General features: G+C 40.6%; 1 protein-coding gene across 2 annotated transcripts in view; it reads right to left on the bottom strand.

Moving 5' to 3' along the window:
- AATF (apoptosis antagonizing transcription factor) overlaps window positions 1–17679 on the bottom strand; it is a 106486-nt gene that overhangs the window by 86597 nt on the left and 2210 nt on the right. For both annotated transcript variants that reach the window (XM_040455119.1, XM_040455121.1), the window contains exons 3-4: window positions 15378–15812; window positions 14784–14921 (exon numbers count right to left, since the gene is read on the bottom strand). In XM_040455119.1, the coding sequence (XP_040311053.1) occupies window positions 14784–14921; window positions 15378–15812 (573 nt within the window). The remainder of the gene's footprint in view (window positions 1–14783; window positions 14922–15377; window positions 15813–17679) is intronic.

Raw genomic sequence — 17679 nt, 5'->3', positions numbered from 1 at the left:
GCTGAAATCAAGAATTGAACACTCAACTGACTGAGCCACTCAGGAGCCCCAGTAAACCAGGTTTTTTAAAAAGTCAAATTAATAACTGACATAACAAACCTGAGGTTGATTCTGGTGTTAGCAGTGAAGAAGAATGAGAAGCAGTCCCCTTACGGTCCGTGAAAAAAACTGCAGAAGATTCAGGAACTGGCAGTGCTGGGCACCTCTAGAAGAGGAGAGCAAGACAGGGCTAAAAGTAGTCAGTACACTAGATCCTTTCCCGTAGGCAGAAGCTAAGAGCTTTATCCTCTCAAGAGAGTTAAACATAGCATCTCTAGACAGGAGGACAAAAGACATGGTAGGGGGCAAGGGCCTAATATTAAAAACAGAGGGAGTAAACTGAAGTTCAGAGATTGGATGCTCAGATCCCCACCTGCCCACCTGCTAGAATGCCAGCAGCCAGGGAAGAGACAGAAAGTCCTCTAGCTACTATGATCCCATAAAGAGCAAAGATGTAAAGATACTGACACTGGGGTTCACCAAATATGGTCCACATAGATTACCTTACAATGGAAAACACAGAAGAGACCTATTCAAACATACAAAACTTCTAATCAATGTTTCGGTACCCTACTCTTTAAGTTTTACTTATTTAAGCAAACTCTACACCCAACCTGTGGCTTGAACTCATAACCTGAGATCAAGAGTTAACATGCTCTTCTGACTGAGCCAGCCAGGTGCCCCGGTACCCTACTCTTAAAAGTCAACAGAGAGCAAAGGATCACCAAACATCTAAGAAAAACATCTATCATGTTATACAGGGGTTAAAACAAAAGAAAAGAATGCCTAGAGGGCACAGGCTATGTAGAAAGAACACCTAAGGGATTATATATCATGTATATCCTCAGAGAAGTAACATTGAAATGACAGAAGAAATTAAAATACTGGATGGGGGGCGCCTGGGTGGCGCAGTCGGTTAGACGTCCGACTTCAGCCAGGTCACGATCTCGCGGTCCGTGAGTTCGAGCCCCGCGTCAGGCTCTGGGCTGATGGCTCGGAGCCTGGAGCCTGTTTCCGATTCTGTGTCTCCCTCTCTCTCTGCCCCTCCCCCATTCATGCTCTGTCTCTCTCTGTCCCAAAAATAAATAAACGTTGAAAAAAAATTTAAAAAAAAAATAAAATAAAATACTGGATGGAAGGGTTTGATAATAAAGCTGAGGAAGTGTCTTAGAGAGTAGAACCAGGGGCACTTGGCTGGGTTTGTCAGTGGAACAAATGACTCTTGATCTTGGGGTCATGAGCTTGAGCCCCACATTGGGTATAGAGATTACTTAAAAATAAAATCTTTAAAGAAAGAAAGAAAGAAAGAAAGAAAGAAAGAAAGAAAGAACGAACCACAAAAATGAGAGAAAAGAAAGAATGGAAAATTGAAGAGGGAAAAAGAAGGGAATCAGAAGAACAGATTAACATCAAATGATAGGTCTTCCAAAAAAAAAAAAAGAGAAAAATAGAGGACAGAAGATCACTAATAAAATAATTTCAAGGAAATTTCCAGGACTGAAAGGTGAATATCCAGGTAGAAAAGGCACTGTGAGTATTCCACACACTGGATAAGACCGACCTACACCAAGGTCTGTTGGTGCAATACCATGAAATTTCAGAATTCTGCAGACATAGAGAAGTCCCCAGTTTCCAAAAGGGGAGAAAGAAACAGTAAGATCAGGAATCAGAATGGCTTCTGACTTATCAAAAGCCAACTTGAAGAGGGGAAGGAAATGGAATATGTTACAGAATTCTATAGATAATCAATCAATTGTGATGACAGAATAAAGATATTTTCAGACAATCAAGATCTAAATAGTTTACCTCTCCTGCACCATTTCTCAGCAAACTACTGGCGGATGCACTTCACCAAAATAAGGAAATAAGCAAGAAAAATCCTAAAAGAGGGGCTGCACAGAAGTGAAAAGCTAGGGGCGCCTGGATGGCTCAGTCGGTTAAGCGTCTAACTTTGGCTGAGGTCATGATCTCATGGTCCAGGAGTTTGAGCCCCATGTCAGGCTCTGTACTGACAGCTTGGAGCCTGGAGTCTGCTTTGGTTTCTGTGTCTCCCTCTCTGTGCCCCTCCACCCCCCACCCCCTGTCCCAGCTCGCGCTCTGTCTCTCTCGCTCTCAAAAATAAACAAACATAAAGAAAAAAAATTTTTTTTAAGTGAGAAGCTAAGGTGGTCCCCCGGGTGATAAAGAGAGATGCCAGCATGATAGCTGGGCATCGGGGAAGGTGAACAGTCCAGATTAGAGCAGGTCAAAAGGCTCTGGGAGACACTTCTTCAGAAAGATAAATTGGCAGAATCTCTGATACAACTGAGTATCTTGAGGGGAGATTTAGACAACTAGAGAAAAGTTTGGGCTTGAATAACTGCAGAGAAGTCAATACAAACAAAAATGTAACAATTATTAACTCTAGAAGACAAAATGATGTGTGGGAACAGACAAATAACCATAGTATATATATTATATGGCTCTGCTGTGAACAGTGTTTACACAGACATAATCATGTAAATACTGACTATTGATCTAACCAAATTACAATATACAACCACAGAGAGATAGAAGTTATCTATGAGTGTAGTAGGAACGAGAGCTAAGTCCTCATTTTCATATGAAGCACCAACAGATAATGCCTAAAACTGAAAAATCAAGCAGAAACAAAACATGTTAATTAGAGACACGAACAGAAATCTATGGATTCCAAAAAAATACAACAAAATAATTAAAAATGGAATTGCTGCTTTGGGATAGTAGGTTCTGGCAAGGGAGTAGTAGTCCACAGGCAGCAGGAATTGGTTTTCATATCACACTTTATAAAATTGACTCTCTAAATTATATACATATAAAAATTGTGTAAAAATCTGAAAGAAGAAAGAGGTAAAAATTCTTAAAATTTTTTTTAAAAATGGGGGGAGTGCCAGATTGGTTGAGCATCTGTCTCTGGATTTCAGCTCAAGTCATGATCCCAGGGTTGTAGGATCAAGCCCCATGTTGGGCACGGAGGCTGCTTAAGATTTTCTATCTCCCTCTGTCCCTTGCCCCTACTCACATGCTCTCTCTATATATAAAATAAAAAAGATAAAAATTAAAAATGAGGAAAGAGATGGCTGGCTGGCTCAGTTGGTCATAGAATATGAGACTCTTTTTTTTTAATGTTTGTTTATTTTTGAGAGAGACCATGTGTGCGCATGCCTGCAAGCGGGGGAGGACTAGCGAGAGGGGGACAGAGGATCCAAAGCGGCTCCACGCTGACAGCAGTGAAATGGATGTGGGGTTTGAACTCACGAACTGCAAGATCAGGACCTGACCAAAGCCACAAGCTCAACCGACTAAGCCACCCAGGTGCCCCGAGCATGAGACTCTTGATACTGGGGTCATGAATTCAAGCTCCACATTGGGTACAGAGATTACTTTAAAAAATAATACAGGGGCGCCTGGGTGGCGCAGTCGGTTAAGCGTCCGACTTCAGCCAGGTCACAATCTCGCGGTCCGTGAGTTCGAGCCCCGCGTCAGGCTCTGGGCTGATGGCTCAGAGCCTGGAGCCTGTTTCCGATTCTGTGTCTCCCTCTCTCTCTGCTCCTCCCCCGTTCATGCTCTGTCTCTCTCTGTCCCAAAAATAAATAAACGTTTGAAAAAAAAATTAAAAAAAAAAAAAAAATACATAAATTGTTTAAAAAAGTTTTTAAAGAGGAAAAAGCCCAAGGGAAATAGAAAAGCTGGTGGAGATAGGAACAATTCTAGGAACTAAAGTAAATATAAAACAAAAACAAAAACTTTTAAATACATATAATATACTCTAAGTATGCTAATTATATAGAAAAGGAACATTCAGAAAACAAAAGGCCTCTTACAGATTAAAATATGATCACACACAAAAAAGAACTAGAAATCAAACTCAAAATCTTTTAGGACATGGAAAATCACAAAAAGATGGAAAATGCTAAAGAAACACATAAGAGACACGACCCAGGTTTAGTATCTAAAACAGAGAAGAAAAAATGAAAGAAAGAAAATTATCAAAGAAAGATTAGAAGAGGATTTTCCCCCAAACTGAAGGACCCCAGGTTCAGGCTAACAGGGCCCAGGAAGTACTCAGCACAATGAATAAAAAAGGACCCATACCTAGACATCTCTTCAGGTAATTTGAGAAAACCAAAAGTAAAGGAAAGATCCCAAACATTTCCAGAGAGCAAAACAAGCCACTCACAAAGGAATGAAACTCAGAGCAGCATCTACCTCCTCATCAACAATACTCTGATTACAAAAAACAAGAGACTGTGTGGTAGGCTGAATGGTCCCCCAAAGAGGTTCACATCCTAATCCCCAGAACCCATGACTATGTTACCTGACATGGCAAAAGGCCTTTGCAGATGTGAATAAGGATCTGAGATGGGGAAATTATCCTGAATTAGCCAGGTGGGCCCAATGGGGTCACGAAGGCCTTGTAAATGAAAAGTAGTAGGGTCAGAGTCACAAAAAGAGAGGTTAGAAGAATGACACCGCTGGTTTTGAAGATGGAATAGAGCCATGAGCCAAGGAATGTGGGCAGCTTCTAGAAGCTGGAAATGCCAAATCACCATTCTCTCCTGAAGCCTGCAGAAGGAGCACAGCCCTGCTGATGCCCTGGTTTTAGGACTTCTCACCTCCAGAACTATAAGATAAAAAATAAATAATTGCATGCTGTTTGAAGCCACCAAGCTTGTGGTGATTTGCTGTAGTAGCAATGGCAAACTAATACAGAGCAGTACTGTAGAACTGTGAGGGAAAGTCATTTTCAACCTAGAAATTTGTGCCTAATATACACAATGAAGGGGCGTCTGGGTGGTTCAGTCGGTTAATCATCCGACTTTGGCTCAGGTCATGATCTTGCTGTTTATGGGTTTGAGCCCCGCATTGGGCACTGTGCTAACAGCTCAGAGCCTGGAGTCTGCTTCAGATTCTGTGTCTCCCCCTCTCTCTCTGCCCCTCCCTTGCTCATGCTCTGTCTCTCTCAATAATAAATAAATGTTAAAAAATTAAAAAAATAAAATAAAAGAATATAGCAAGGAAGAATGAGGGCAGAGTGTTTTTAAATCTACAAGAACTCAAATAATTTACTCCCCACACATTTTTTGGCCACAAACTGACAAAGTAAACTGAGATAAAGGAAGACAAGAGAGCCCAAAAATAGCTTTATCCAAGAAGAGCAACGAAAAAAAAATTCCAGGTGTACAACTGTGCACTAGTCCCAAGAAACAATAACCAGTTCAAACTGAGAAAACACAACAGAAGAGATGGCACAGATTTAAAGTTTGGGGAAAAAAGACTGAGCTGAAACTGAGCTACAGGGCCAGGGGGTTAGGGGAAGTGAGGATTAGAGACCTAAGGGGAAAATGATGTAATAAATTAATAGTCTGAATGTGAAGCAAATGAAAATGCAGCATGGTTTTAAGCAGCTGATACAGGGTTATTAATAAAAGATCTACTTGAACTAGGAACTTGAACCACACTAAGAACGCCGTCCTTTCAGTGGCCCAGGAACTATGACTCTGAACACACAGGAAAAAAGTGTAAGTCTCCAGTTCTTTCCTGCCCAGCAATTATACCTTATTTGCATGGTAATAACACTGTAAACGCAGTTTATTGGTTTTTCAACTCCTGGGGTCAACACACGATAAAACACTGGGCTCTTGGTTGCAGCTGCAGGGCAGACTGTAAAACTGCAGTGGAAAGAAGATGGAATGACTATTTCATACATCTTCCTCAAAGTTTCTGCTATCTCATCTCCTATTCCTCATTCACAATTTATGACCTTGGTTTCTATTTCGAAGAAAATAGAACAATCAAAAGAGAATTTTCAGACTCCTACCTATCGGTGTCTATTTATACACTACCTCCCCGCCTGTCACTACAGTTAAACTGTCCATACTGCTATCGAAGGCTACCCTTCCTGTGCACTAGTCCCATCTCCACTTACCTACTCAAGGGCATTGCCACAGCAGATGGATCACTCTTATCAACATGAAAACACGCTGTTACTTCCCCGTCTCAAAATAAAAAACACTTCTTTCTTGACTCCATATCCTTCTCCACCTAACATCCCATTTCTCTGCTCCCTTTTAAAGCCATATCCCTAGAAAGAGTTGTCTACACTCTCTCAGATCCCTTTTTCCCATCCTCATGCAAACCCATTCCCGTCAAGCCTGTATCCCTCCCACTCCACCAAAACTGCTCACCAAGGTCACAGCGGACCACTGTGTTGCTAAATGAGATGGTCAATTTTCAGTCCTTTTTAACCTGTCGGTAGCATTCTCATCTTTCATACCAGAGAATAAATGAAGCAAGAAACAGAGATATAAACAAGCTACCTAAAATTATAGAAGCAAAACAGAAAAAGAATGAGACTAAATGGAAGGCAAAGGGCCACTGTTGTCTTCCTGAATGCTTCTGTACTACTTGTTTATGCCTGTATGATATTAATGAAATGATTTAAGCATAGTTTTAAGACAATAACAGTAACAAAGGACAGTAGCATCTTAGGCGGTGGTTAGGTTCTCAAGTCTGAGCATAAAGCAAAAATCAAGTTCTGAAAAAACTACTTGAAAATCGCTAAAACGGCTCCTAAAGTTCAGCACTGTATGGTCTCTAAGCAAGTTTGACACAGGCAGTTCCGCCCCCTCAAACGCTAGGGCACACAGTTATTTCAGCAATTAAATACAGATGACTACATTTAGGGACCATGCTGTACAAAGACTGCATTCTGTAAGTTTAAAAAGCAGATTCAGTCTGTCTGACAAGATGCTCCCTGGAGAGGTTCAGGCTTAGTTGGGGGCACTGGCTCACTGGATACAATGGCCAGCAGAATTTCTGTCACTATTTCAGTTGTTTCTCTCTCCCTCTTCTTATTTGGCCAGACATCTATAGTTAAAAGTGGGTTCATTGGGGCACCTGGGTAGCTCAGTCCGTTAAGCATCTCACTTCTGCTCAGGTCATGATCTCACGGTTTGTGAGTTGGAGCCCCACGTTGGGCTCTCTGCTGTCAGCACAGAGCCTGCTTCAGTTCCTCTGTCCCCCTCTATCTCTGTCCCTCCCCTGCTGGTGCTAAATAAATAAATAAATAAATAAATAAATAAAAACTTGAAAAATAGTGGGTTCATTATATGTCCATGTAATGAGGCTCCAACATACAGTGATTTGCACAGCTTCCCCGTGAATACAGCAGGTTGAGTAATCCTATTAGGGAACCACTGCTATTACCAGCTACTACGTCAGGGTTGCTTCCTGCTCCTGTGGCCAAAGACAACCCTAATTCCTAAGAAACCCAAAGCAATAAAATACATTTTCTGACTAGACTGGTTTCAGCTGTTTTCGAGCTTCCATAGCTCAGTGATCCATCTAGGGCTCATCTCTCCAGGGTAGGTGGAGTCACTGCCTAGGAATCTGACACTGTCCTCCAGGTCCCATCGCTTGCTCGCTTTGGAAAAGCACTTGCTCCGTGATCCAACTCACTCTCTATAGAATATAAATGCCTAATTAGCCAGGTTGGACAAATTAAGTACTAGTCAATAGGGTCTAAAAATCTTCCTACATAAAACTCATTCTCTAATAAACAAAACATAGCACATATTTCAATGCTAAATCAACAGGTATTATGTAAATATCAGACAGAAGTTTATCAAGAAATGACTGCCTTCATTTCCCACCTACAGTTTAGGAAAAATAAGAGATCAATAATGCTGTGGTGGCAGGAGACTAGGAAAACAACAGTCACAGATGAGAATTTCAATTGTTACATTTCTTCTAAGGGCCAATTTGGCAATATATCCCGAAAGCCTTAAAAAGAAAAAAAAAAAAAACAAAACACAATCCCTTTATCCCAGCAATTGCATTTCCAGGGAATATAGATCTGTGCTGTCCAGTACAGTACCCATTAGCCACATGTGGCTATTGAGCTCTTGAAATGTGCTTAGTCCAAATTGAGATGAGCCATAAATGCAGAATACACTCAGGACTTCAAAGATTTAACATGAAAAAAGATACATAAAATACCTCATTAATATTTGTATATTGACTACATGTTAAAATATTTTTGATATATGGGGTTAAATAAAATATACCACAAGCTAATTTCACCTGTTTTCTTAAACTTTTTTTAATGCAGTTACTAGAAAATTTTAAATTACATATGTGGCTTACATTATATTCCTATTGGAAGGGCTACTTTTAGACAAACTGCACAAATATGTATGTACAAGGATGTTTATCAAAGCACACTTTATAAATGTGAAAAACTAGAATAAACCTAAGCATCCATCAATACAGACTGGTTTAATAAATTGCAGTAAATCTATAAAATGGAATATTCTGTAGCCACTGAAAATGCTGATGTACATCTAAATATACTGACATGAAATGATATATTAGGTAGAAAAAAAATAAGCTTACAAAACAGTACATATTTATAAGATTCCTTTTTCTTTTTTTTTTAAGGGAGCACGTGTGTGTGAGCATGTGTGTGTAAGCACAGAAAAAGGTCTGAAAGGTTATTCATCAAAATGACAACCATGGTTACCTCTGGGCAGTAGGATTACAAGTAATCCTTATTTTCTTCTTTATGCTTTTATGTATTTTCTGAATTTCTGAAGTACGCATGACATAATTTTATAAATGAAATAAAGATATTTTTAAAAATGAGCCATCAGCTGAAACAAAAAGTTCAGGCTTATCTCATTTTTGCTAGATGAAGTCTACAGTAACAAGGGTCCTTAATCCTACACAAGGCTACATTAAGAGACACTTGCAAGTACCTTTGTCCCAAGCTATACTTGAACTTAGCCCAAAAAAGAATGTTTCAGGGTTCTACATATCATTTGTGAAAAATCTGCCATGGACCCATAAGGTGTTAACTGAGAACGCAGAAATAGATGTTCATGCATTTGTCACTTAAAGCAACTAAGTAATTTTAAAAGGTGGGGGAGTTTCACTGATAATATTAGTTGCCTATGGGATGGGGAACTGGGTGGCAGTTCCTGAATGGCACAAGGGTGGCAAACAACATTTTCTCTACACAGGCATTTGGTATCTTTTATATTTTGAGTGCTGTCAATCTACTTCCTACTTTAAAAATAAATAAAACTTAAAAAACAAAACAGAAACATCTATAAAGACTCCATGAATGCCCATGACTTACTCAAAATCTAAAAAGTTATTCTTAAGGTGTCCACTAGTGCTGAGGTCAAATTAACATTAAAAATTTTAGTCTGTTCAGGTCAAAATAGTTGAAGGGCTGGGGGAAGGGCCACAGAGTGAGGAGACGGTGAAGATGGGGGGAACAAATACAATGTAATTTATTAATAGTGGAATTTGGTTTTATACTTGTAGGCAAGTAAAGAATTATAACACTTCCTCTATATTTATATTACATCATGCTATGTTCTTGGATTTTTTTGCTTATGGGAAATAGCAAAATGTCAACCATTGTTTCTATTAAAGGTCTTTAATGATACTGCATTTTAGACCTGTAATGAAACATGGTGCTCACTGCAGTTTGTAATGCATCTCATTAAATACATTAATAACATGCATTTCACTAAAAGGTCAACTTATTATGGCTGAAGTTTGGCTTTCCTTTTAATCACTTCATTTAAAGCGATAGAGCAAACTCTGGAAAAGATCGTAGAGTGCGCCTGTTACAGAAATGCTCTCTCAATTCTCTCATCCATTAAAATCAGTTATGCTTGTGAAGAAATCACTGTTAATGTTTGTATGTGAAATAATAGTATTGTGATTTTTTAAGAAACTCTTTTAGAGTTACATGCTGATTTATTGATAAAATGATAGAATACCTAGTATTTGCTTCAAACTAATTCAGAAATAGGGGGAGAGTTAGTATACAGATGAAATAAGATTGGTCAGGAATTGATGATTGCTTAGCTTGTAATGGTATGTGGGTTCACTGCGCAATTCTCCACGCTTTGGTATGAGTTTGATATATCTCATAATAATTTTTAAATAAGTCATGCTGAGGTTTCCTTAAGTAACTTGCCTTCTTCCTTATACACTGCTGCCAGCAACATAAAAGACCTGCCTCCTAATACTGCAGAACTGCAGAAAAACAGAGAGGAAAAGGTAATCTCTTCAGACAAAACAGTCTTGCCCACTGAAAAATCCCTTAATTTTGCTAAGGTTACTTTATGACTTACCACTTATGCAACTATTAAAATACCAAAAAATGTCTTTGAAACTACCTAACGCTTCCAGAGCTGTAATTACCAATACGTAACACCAAGGTGATCGGGGACTAAGTGCGTGTGTGTTGGGGAAGGAAGGAGATAACTTGTTTAGTCTCAGAAAAGTAGAGGTGAGGGTGCTGAGGTAAGAATGGCACGCAGCTCAGGAGTTTACTGTGGCTAAAATCTGCTGTGCTAGAGGCTACCACTAGTACGTAAGAGTAAACAGCAATGCCAAGGACAGAATACACCAAGAAAACCCAACCTGAGAACAGGTTCCTGCACACGATGAAACGGGCATTGAGAGAATAAAACAAGAGTCTGAGGTGAGAAGAAATCAGAAAGGCAGGAGAACCCAAACAGCATTCGTAGTGTCACTAAAGCCAAAGGGAAGTATTTCAAGGAAAAGTTGAATGCTTCAAGGAGGCAGTGGCTGGGTTTGGTGACAAGGAAATCTCTGGTTATCTTTCTGTAGTCACGAGACAAGGGCTGAATTATAAGCATTAAAGAAGAATGTAGCACTACACTTTCCAGAGCAAATGAGTAAGTTATGTAGGAGGTTTGAATTCTAATAAAAAGTCAAAAAACACTGAAGACAGTGGGGATGATAGTTATTACACTGATATTATTACACTGATGCATATTACACTGATAACCATCATTCACATGGCTGATCATTACCAAACACCACCTTCAGCAGAAAAATACCCACACTTAACAGTTGTGGGGTGCAATGTGCCAGACACTGTGCTAATGCTTTCCGTTGATCATGCCCATTAATTCTCACGACCATACCATCACCATTTTACTGCGAAGTTAAGGAATCTTGCCAAGGTCACAGTTAATCCATTGCCGAGATGGAATCTAAAGCTAGGCAGTCTAACTTTAACTCCTATAAGGCCAAGCAAACTGACAGGCGATTTAATTAAAGACAGTAAGTTCCAGTGACTGTTCCGGGGTCAGTACAAAATCAGCCTATGTTCCACACCAGCTATACAGCACAGTTTATGGTGCATCCAAAGTAATGTAGCCCAGAAATTTTTCTTAAACTGTTTCTCAACACAGGGAGGTACACAACGTATTATGCCATACTGTCATAAGAAGATTGAAAACAAACAAAAAAAAAGCTACCCTGGGGTGCCTGGCTGGCTTAGTCCATAGAGCATGCAACTTTTGATTTTGGGGTTATCAGTTTCGAGCCCCACCTTGGGTGTAGAGATGACTTAAAAAATAAAATCTTAAGAACAAAAATCAGCCACCCTTCAGATGTGCAGAAATACTAGTATTAGATAATACTAGTATTTTCACTCTCCTATCTTAGAATATATGTGACACCAAACAAATGTTCCTTTCTTCTTCCTCCTCCACTGCAACCCACCCTGTCAGATTCATAGACATCTGTCACATTAACTGGAATTCACCAATGAGGCAAAGAGGCAATTTGGTTAAGTACAAAAAAAGGCAGATTAAGATCAGAATAGTTACAGGGGTGCCTGGGTGGCTCAGTCAGTTGAGTGTGTCCAACTTCAGCTCAGGTCATGATCTCACAGTTCATGAGTTAGAGGCCTCACATCGGGCTCGCTGCTGTCAATGCGAAGCCTGCTTTGGATCCTCTGTCCCCTCCCCACACCTGGCCCCAACCTTCCTCCACACCCTCTCTCTCAAAAATAAACAAACATTAAAAAAATTCATAATGGGGCGCCTGGGTGGCTCAGTCGGTTAAGCGTCCGACTTCGGCTCAGGTCAAGATCTCATGGTCCGTGAGTTCGAGCCCCGCGTCGGGCTCTGTGCTGACAGCTCAGAGCCTGGAGCCTGCTTCGGATTCTGTGTCTCCCTCTCTCTCTCTGCTCCTTCCCCGTTCATGCTCTCTCTCTGTCTCAAAAATAAATAAACATAAAAAAAAAAATTCATAATAGTTGCAAAATAAAAGTTAAATAATATTAAAGTAGTCAAAGGAACTAAATTGGTACCCAAGAATATGTCCACCTGACACTAACTAAACCCTTAAAATATCAATATTTTAAGATGAATCAAAAAAAAAAAAGGGAAAGACTCAAGCAAGAAGAGTAACAAGTTACAAAATGGGAAAGGTCTCCTCACCAAACACTTCAAACATTTAACCTAGAGCAATTAGGTCCCATCCCAAAGCATACCAGAAATTAGGGTACCGAGGCATTAAAAATAGTAGAGAAATGGGGCACCCGGCTGGCTTAGTCAGCAGAACATACAACTCTTGATCTTGGGATCATGAGTTCGAGTCCCATGTGGGGCGGAGAGTTTACTTCAAAAAAAAAAAAAAATTAAAAGAAAATAGCAGATAAGTGATCCAAAAATCTCACAAATTTTGAAAACTGCCAGCCTATCTTTTATGTAAGGGAGGTAGAGGTAAAAGGTGAGTTTGCAGGGTTCCTGACTTCAAGTACGACAGGACATCTAAAAGCTAGACCCTAGGAAAAAATTCCTAATTAAAGCGGGTATTTTGGGGTGCCTGGCTGGCTCAGTCAGTAGAACGTGCAACTCTTAATCTTCGGGTCGTCAGCTTGAGCTCCATGTGTGGCACAGAGTTCACTTTACAAAAAAAAAAAAACAACCAGGCAGGGGTGGCTGGGTGGCTCACTCAGTTGAGCGTCTGACTCTTGATTTCAGCTCAGGTCATAATGTCATGGTTCAGGGGCTCGAGCCCCACACTGGGCTCTGCACTAACAGCACAAAGCCTTCCTGGGATTCTCTTACTCCTTCTCTTTCTCTTCCCCTGACTGCCCCAAAATAAATAAATAAACAACAACAACAACAGCAACAACAAGCAGGTATTCTCTCACAAGAAAGCTTCGCAGAACCCCCTACGTTAAAAATCCTACATATTTACTTCGAAGTTTGAGGTGATCCTATCTGGAATCAGATGTCCTTCTCGGGTCCCTTCCAACTCTAATCCATGATACTATAAAAATAAGTTGCTTTTTTTTTTTTAAATTTTTTAAAAAATGTTTATTTTTGAGAGAGAGACAGACGAGAGAGAGAGAGAGAGAGAGAGAGAGAGAGAGAGAGAATGAGTGGGTGAGGGGCAGAGAGAGAGGGAGACACAGAATCTGAAGCAGGCTCCAGGCTCTGAGCTGTCAGCACATAGCTGGTTGCGTGGCTTGAACTCATGAACCACCGAGATCATGACCTGAGCCGGAGTCAGCACTTAACCAACTGCGCCACCAGGCGCCTCTAAAAAGAAGTTTTAAAGAGCAAATGAAAACACTTAAGTCTCAACATGCAGATAAGGAATAGCAATTCCAATCCAACCACAGTGCACTCAGCCCAAATCGCCCTCTGCCCCCATCCTTTAGGGCCCTTGGGCACATAGCACACAGACCACAGGAGGCAGTGTGGTGCAGAAGGGAGACTTCTAGACCATAAGGCAGGAAAGCTGGAGTTTGGTCTGCTGTGCATGAACAAGTGCTATAATCTGGGCCCTGGTTTTCTCATTTGTAAAATCAGGGGCCTGAGAACCAAGTAATTTCTAAATTCCTCTTCCATAATTCTCGGGCTTTATAGCTCAGCACTTCTCTCCCAAAATTTTTCCTCCCTCTGCAGTCATCACCTTTCCTCACTCTGTGTAACCCAAAGGGAGACATAAATAAGACCATCTTAGCATGTTTTCTAGAAACCTCCTAACAAAGGCATCTTTTTTTAAAAATATATTTTATCTATTTTGAGAGAAAGAAAGCACACAGGAGGGGGAGAGAGACTGGGAGAGAGAGAGAGAATCCCAAGTGGGCTCCACACCATCAGCATGGTGCCCAATGTGGGGCTTGAACTCATGAACTGTGAGATCATGACCTGAGCTGAAATCAAGAGTAAGGCGTTTAACCAACTGAACAACCCAGGCACCCCAAGAAAGGCATCTCTTAAGCGCATGATACAACCACTTTTAATGAACTGGGATCAGCCATCCCTTATCTCTTGTTCTATACCTGTGGGTTTGCACATAGTGTTCTCCGAGTATTAAAGAAGTAACTCAGAAAGACAAAGGCAAGTGGGGGAGGGAAGTGAGGGCAGGTAAGAGAAAAGTGGAATTGGCATCACTTAGAACTCAAACCATTTCAGTCAAAACTGTCTTTGTTTAATAAGAGTTATACTGCTTTTTTTTTTTTTAAAGGTAAAAACTAGGGGCCTGGGTGGCTCAGTTGGTTAAGCATCCAGCTCTTGATTTCAGTTCAGGTAAAGCTCTCACAAATCAGGAGACCGGTTCGTGAGAGCCATCTCTTGAGCCCGGAGATGGGCTCTGCACTGACAGCATGGAAACTGCTTGGGATTCTCTCTCTGCCCCTCCCCTGCTTGCGCAGGGCACCCCAAGTGCTATCTCTCTCTGCCCCCCTCTCAAACTAAATACATAACCTTAAAAAAAAAAAAAAAAGTTAAAAAACTACTCTGTACTATATTATCACTAAAACCAAATACTCTCTTCTTCAATTCTGTGGTGCTGCAAATACAGTCCCAGTGTATCCCAATGTATCCCAGTGGTGCTAAAGTATCTCCATATGGCGTAAGTATTCTTACTATTTTTTAGGGCGCTGGCAAATTCTGGGCCACCTTTGTCCCTGAAAATAGGGAAAACATCTGGTTGAGGAAGCTGATTGGTAGTCAACAGAGCTTTTTGAAGCTTGATCCTTCCTTCCAAGAGCTGGTCCCACAGAGCTGAGAAAGAGAAAAGAATATCATTCGTTACAAAAATCTTCCCAGTGGGACAGATAGGGAGAGACAAGAAATCACACCAGTCTCTGCAAAGCACGGCTTTATCACAGCTTCATGCCATGAAAATACCCTCCGTTACAGGAAAAAAACTCAGTATCTTGGAAGCAAATATTTGCTACAAGAGAGAGGGGTAGGCTGAAGCCCAAAGAAAGGAGAAAACTGTTTTCCCCTCAGTATTCCACAGCCGCCAAAGTACGAGAACAGAACCAGCTAAGCAGCTCAATGTAGAAAAGGCTGGCTACGCACAGAAGAATGGGGCTTTAGGCCCCTAGGTAGGTGGGGGACAAATTAATTGGAAGGACACAAGAGAAAAGGAAGAGCCAAAACAAACAAAAACACAAACAGGAGATCAAATCCAGACACTGTGAAAAATAAGCCACCAGCAAACCATGTACAAACCTATCTGGTTCTTCACAGCTCTTCCTTTCTCCACTTCCTCGGAAACTCTGACACTGGAGAAGGTCATCACTACTCCGTCATCTTCACTATTCCTGCCTTCAGCCCTGTCTTCCTCTCTCTCATTTGTGGAGTCTTCCTCCCCGTCCCCTTCTTCCATACCACTCTCCTCCTCTTCGTCTTCCTCCTCCTCGCTGCTACCAAGGTCATCCATTCCCTTGGTGAATTTTTCAAAGTCACTGATGCTCTGGACACTAAAACCCGGTGTGCTCTCAGAGCAGCTTTTGATCCTCTTCTTCCAGGCCAGACTACTGTCCTTGTCATCACCACACTCCTCTTCCTCAGCAGCACTCGTGGCATCCTCATCAGATCCCTCCAGACCCAGCCCCTCTGAACCTCCATCTCCAGACTCATCCTCATCAGATATTATTTCCTTGTCTGAACAAGAGAAGAAAGAAGAAGAAAAAAAAAAAAAAAAAAAAAAACAGATGTTACTTTGAGACAAATATTAGGCCACACCTTTCATTTCAAGTAAAGGGCTGCAGCATCCATCAAAAAAAATAAAATGTATGGTTGTACTCAGTTCAAATATATATTATACATCTACTACCTATAAGAGGCTAAGGGAAAAGCAAAGATGAACAAAACGTAGGTCCTACCCTAACAAAAGGTTCTAGTGGGAAAGACAGACCCATCAAATACAAACAAGAACTGACAAAGTTTTGATAACCCAGAGGAGGGAGAAATTTTAACTGTGGGGGAAGGTCTGGACCTTGAAGAATGGTAACATTTCAAATAAGGGAAGTAACAGTTTTCCCAAACCTATATCTGAAATATAATTTATCATTAACTAACCCCAATGTACAATCTCTCTCACACCAGTGCACCCTATTTATTACTTACTTAAGCACCTATTATCAGCCAGGTGTACATAAAAGCTAAGGAATGACAAATACAACGTAACACCTGTGGGGTGTCACAGTCTGGTAAGAGTGGTAGATATGTTTGACAATATTCATATCACTATTATCATTACAGCATCATCCATACACAGTGTATTGGAGGTGAGTGAGGGGATGGGTAAAACAGATGATGGGGATTAAGGAGTGGACTTGTGATGAGCACCGGGTGTTACATGTCTTGAGTCACTAAATTGTGTACCTGAAACTAATATCACACTATCTGTTAACTAAATGGAATTTATTTTTTATTTAAAAAGTCTTTGTCAGTGCATATTTTATTTTATTTCATTTTAATCCAAGTTAGTTAATATATAGTGTAATGATTATTTCAGGAATATAATTTAGTCATTCATCACCTAACTAAATGGAATTTAAATAAAAATTAAAAAAAAAAATCCTAGTGCCATTAGTACACAGTGTATGGAAGAGGATCCAACTAACATGCTTGGAAGGATAAGGAATAGCTTCATGTACAGGAGATACTATAATTTTATTCATTAAGCATAAGTAACAGCTGATGTGATAGGTCTTCAGTACTTCTTTAAAAAAAACTACATATAGGGGCACCTGGGTGGCTCTGACTTCGGCTCAGGTCATGACCTCACGGTCTGTGGGTTTGAGCCCCACATTGGGCTCTGTGCTGACAGCTCAGAGTTGGGAGCCTGCTTCAGATTCTGTGTCTCACTCTCTCTCTCTCTGCCCCTTCCCTGCTCGTACTCTGTCTCTCTCTCAAAAATTAAACATTTAAAAAAATAAAATAAATTAAAAAAAAAAAGAAATTAATCCTTTAAATTCTTTAAATGTATGCCATTTCTCAGATTAAGGAATATTCACAGAGTAGCAGTTAAGAGTCAGACTTGGAGTCAGACTACCTTATGTGAGTCCTGGCTCTTCCTCTTACTAGCTCTATGACCTTGAGCAAGTTACACAACCAATCTGTCCCTCAATTTCCTTACCTTTAAAATGGGGATACAGGGCGCCTAGGTGGCTCAGTCGGTTAAGCGTCCGACCTCAGCTCAGGTCATGATCTCATGATTCGTTGAGTTCGAGCCTTGCATCGGGCTCTGTGCTGACAGCTCTGAGCCTGGAGGCTGCATCACATTCTGTGTCTCCCACTCTCTCTGCCCCTCTCAACTTGTGCCCCCCTCTCTCTCAAAAACAAACATAAAAAAAATAAATAAAATGGGGACAAATACTAGCAACTTCATAAGTTATTGAGAGTATCAAATGAGATGATACATGTAATGGTAACAGTAACAACATCTTTTGAAAACTGTGTTCTAGTCTCTTAGAACTTAAAGAGCTACCACAATGCCTGACACATGGTGAAGCCCAATAAGTAT

Source organism: Herpailurus yagouaroundi, unplaced genomic scaffold (assembly GCF_014898765.1).
Source record: "Herpailurus yagouaroundi ecotype Mexico unplaced genomic scaffold, PumYag 215, whole genome shotgun sequence".
Classification (NCBI taxonomy): domain Eukaryota; kingdom Metazoa; phylum Chordata; class Mammalia; order Carnivora; family Felidae; genus Herpailurus; species Herpailurus yagouaroundi.
The sequence above is the reverse complement of the archived record's forward strand: the minus strand, read 5'-3'. Positions and strand labels throughout refer to the sequence as shown.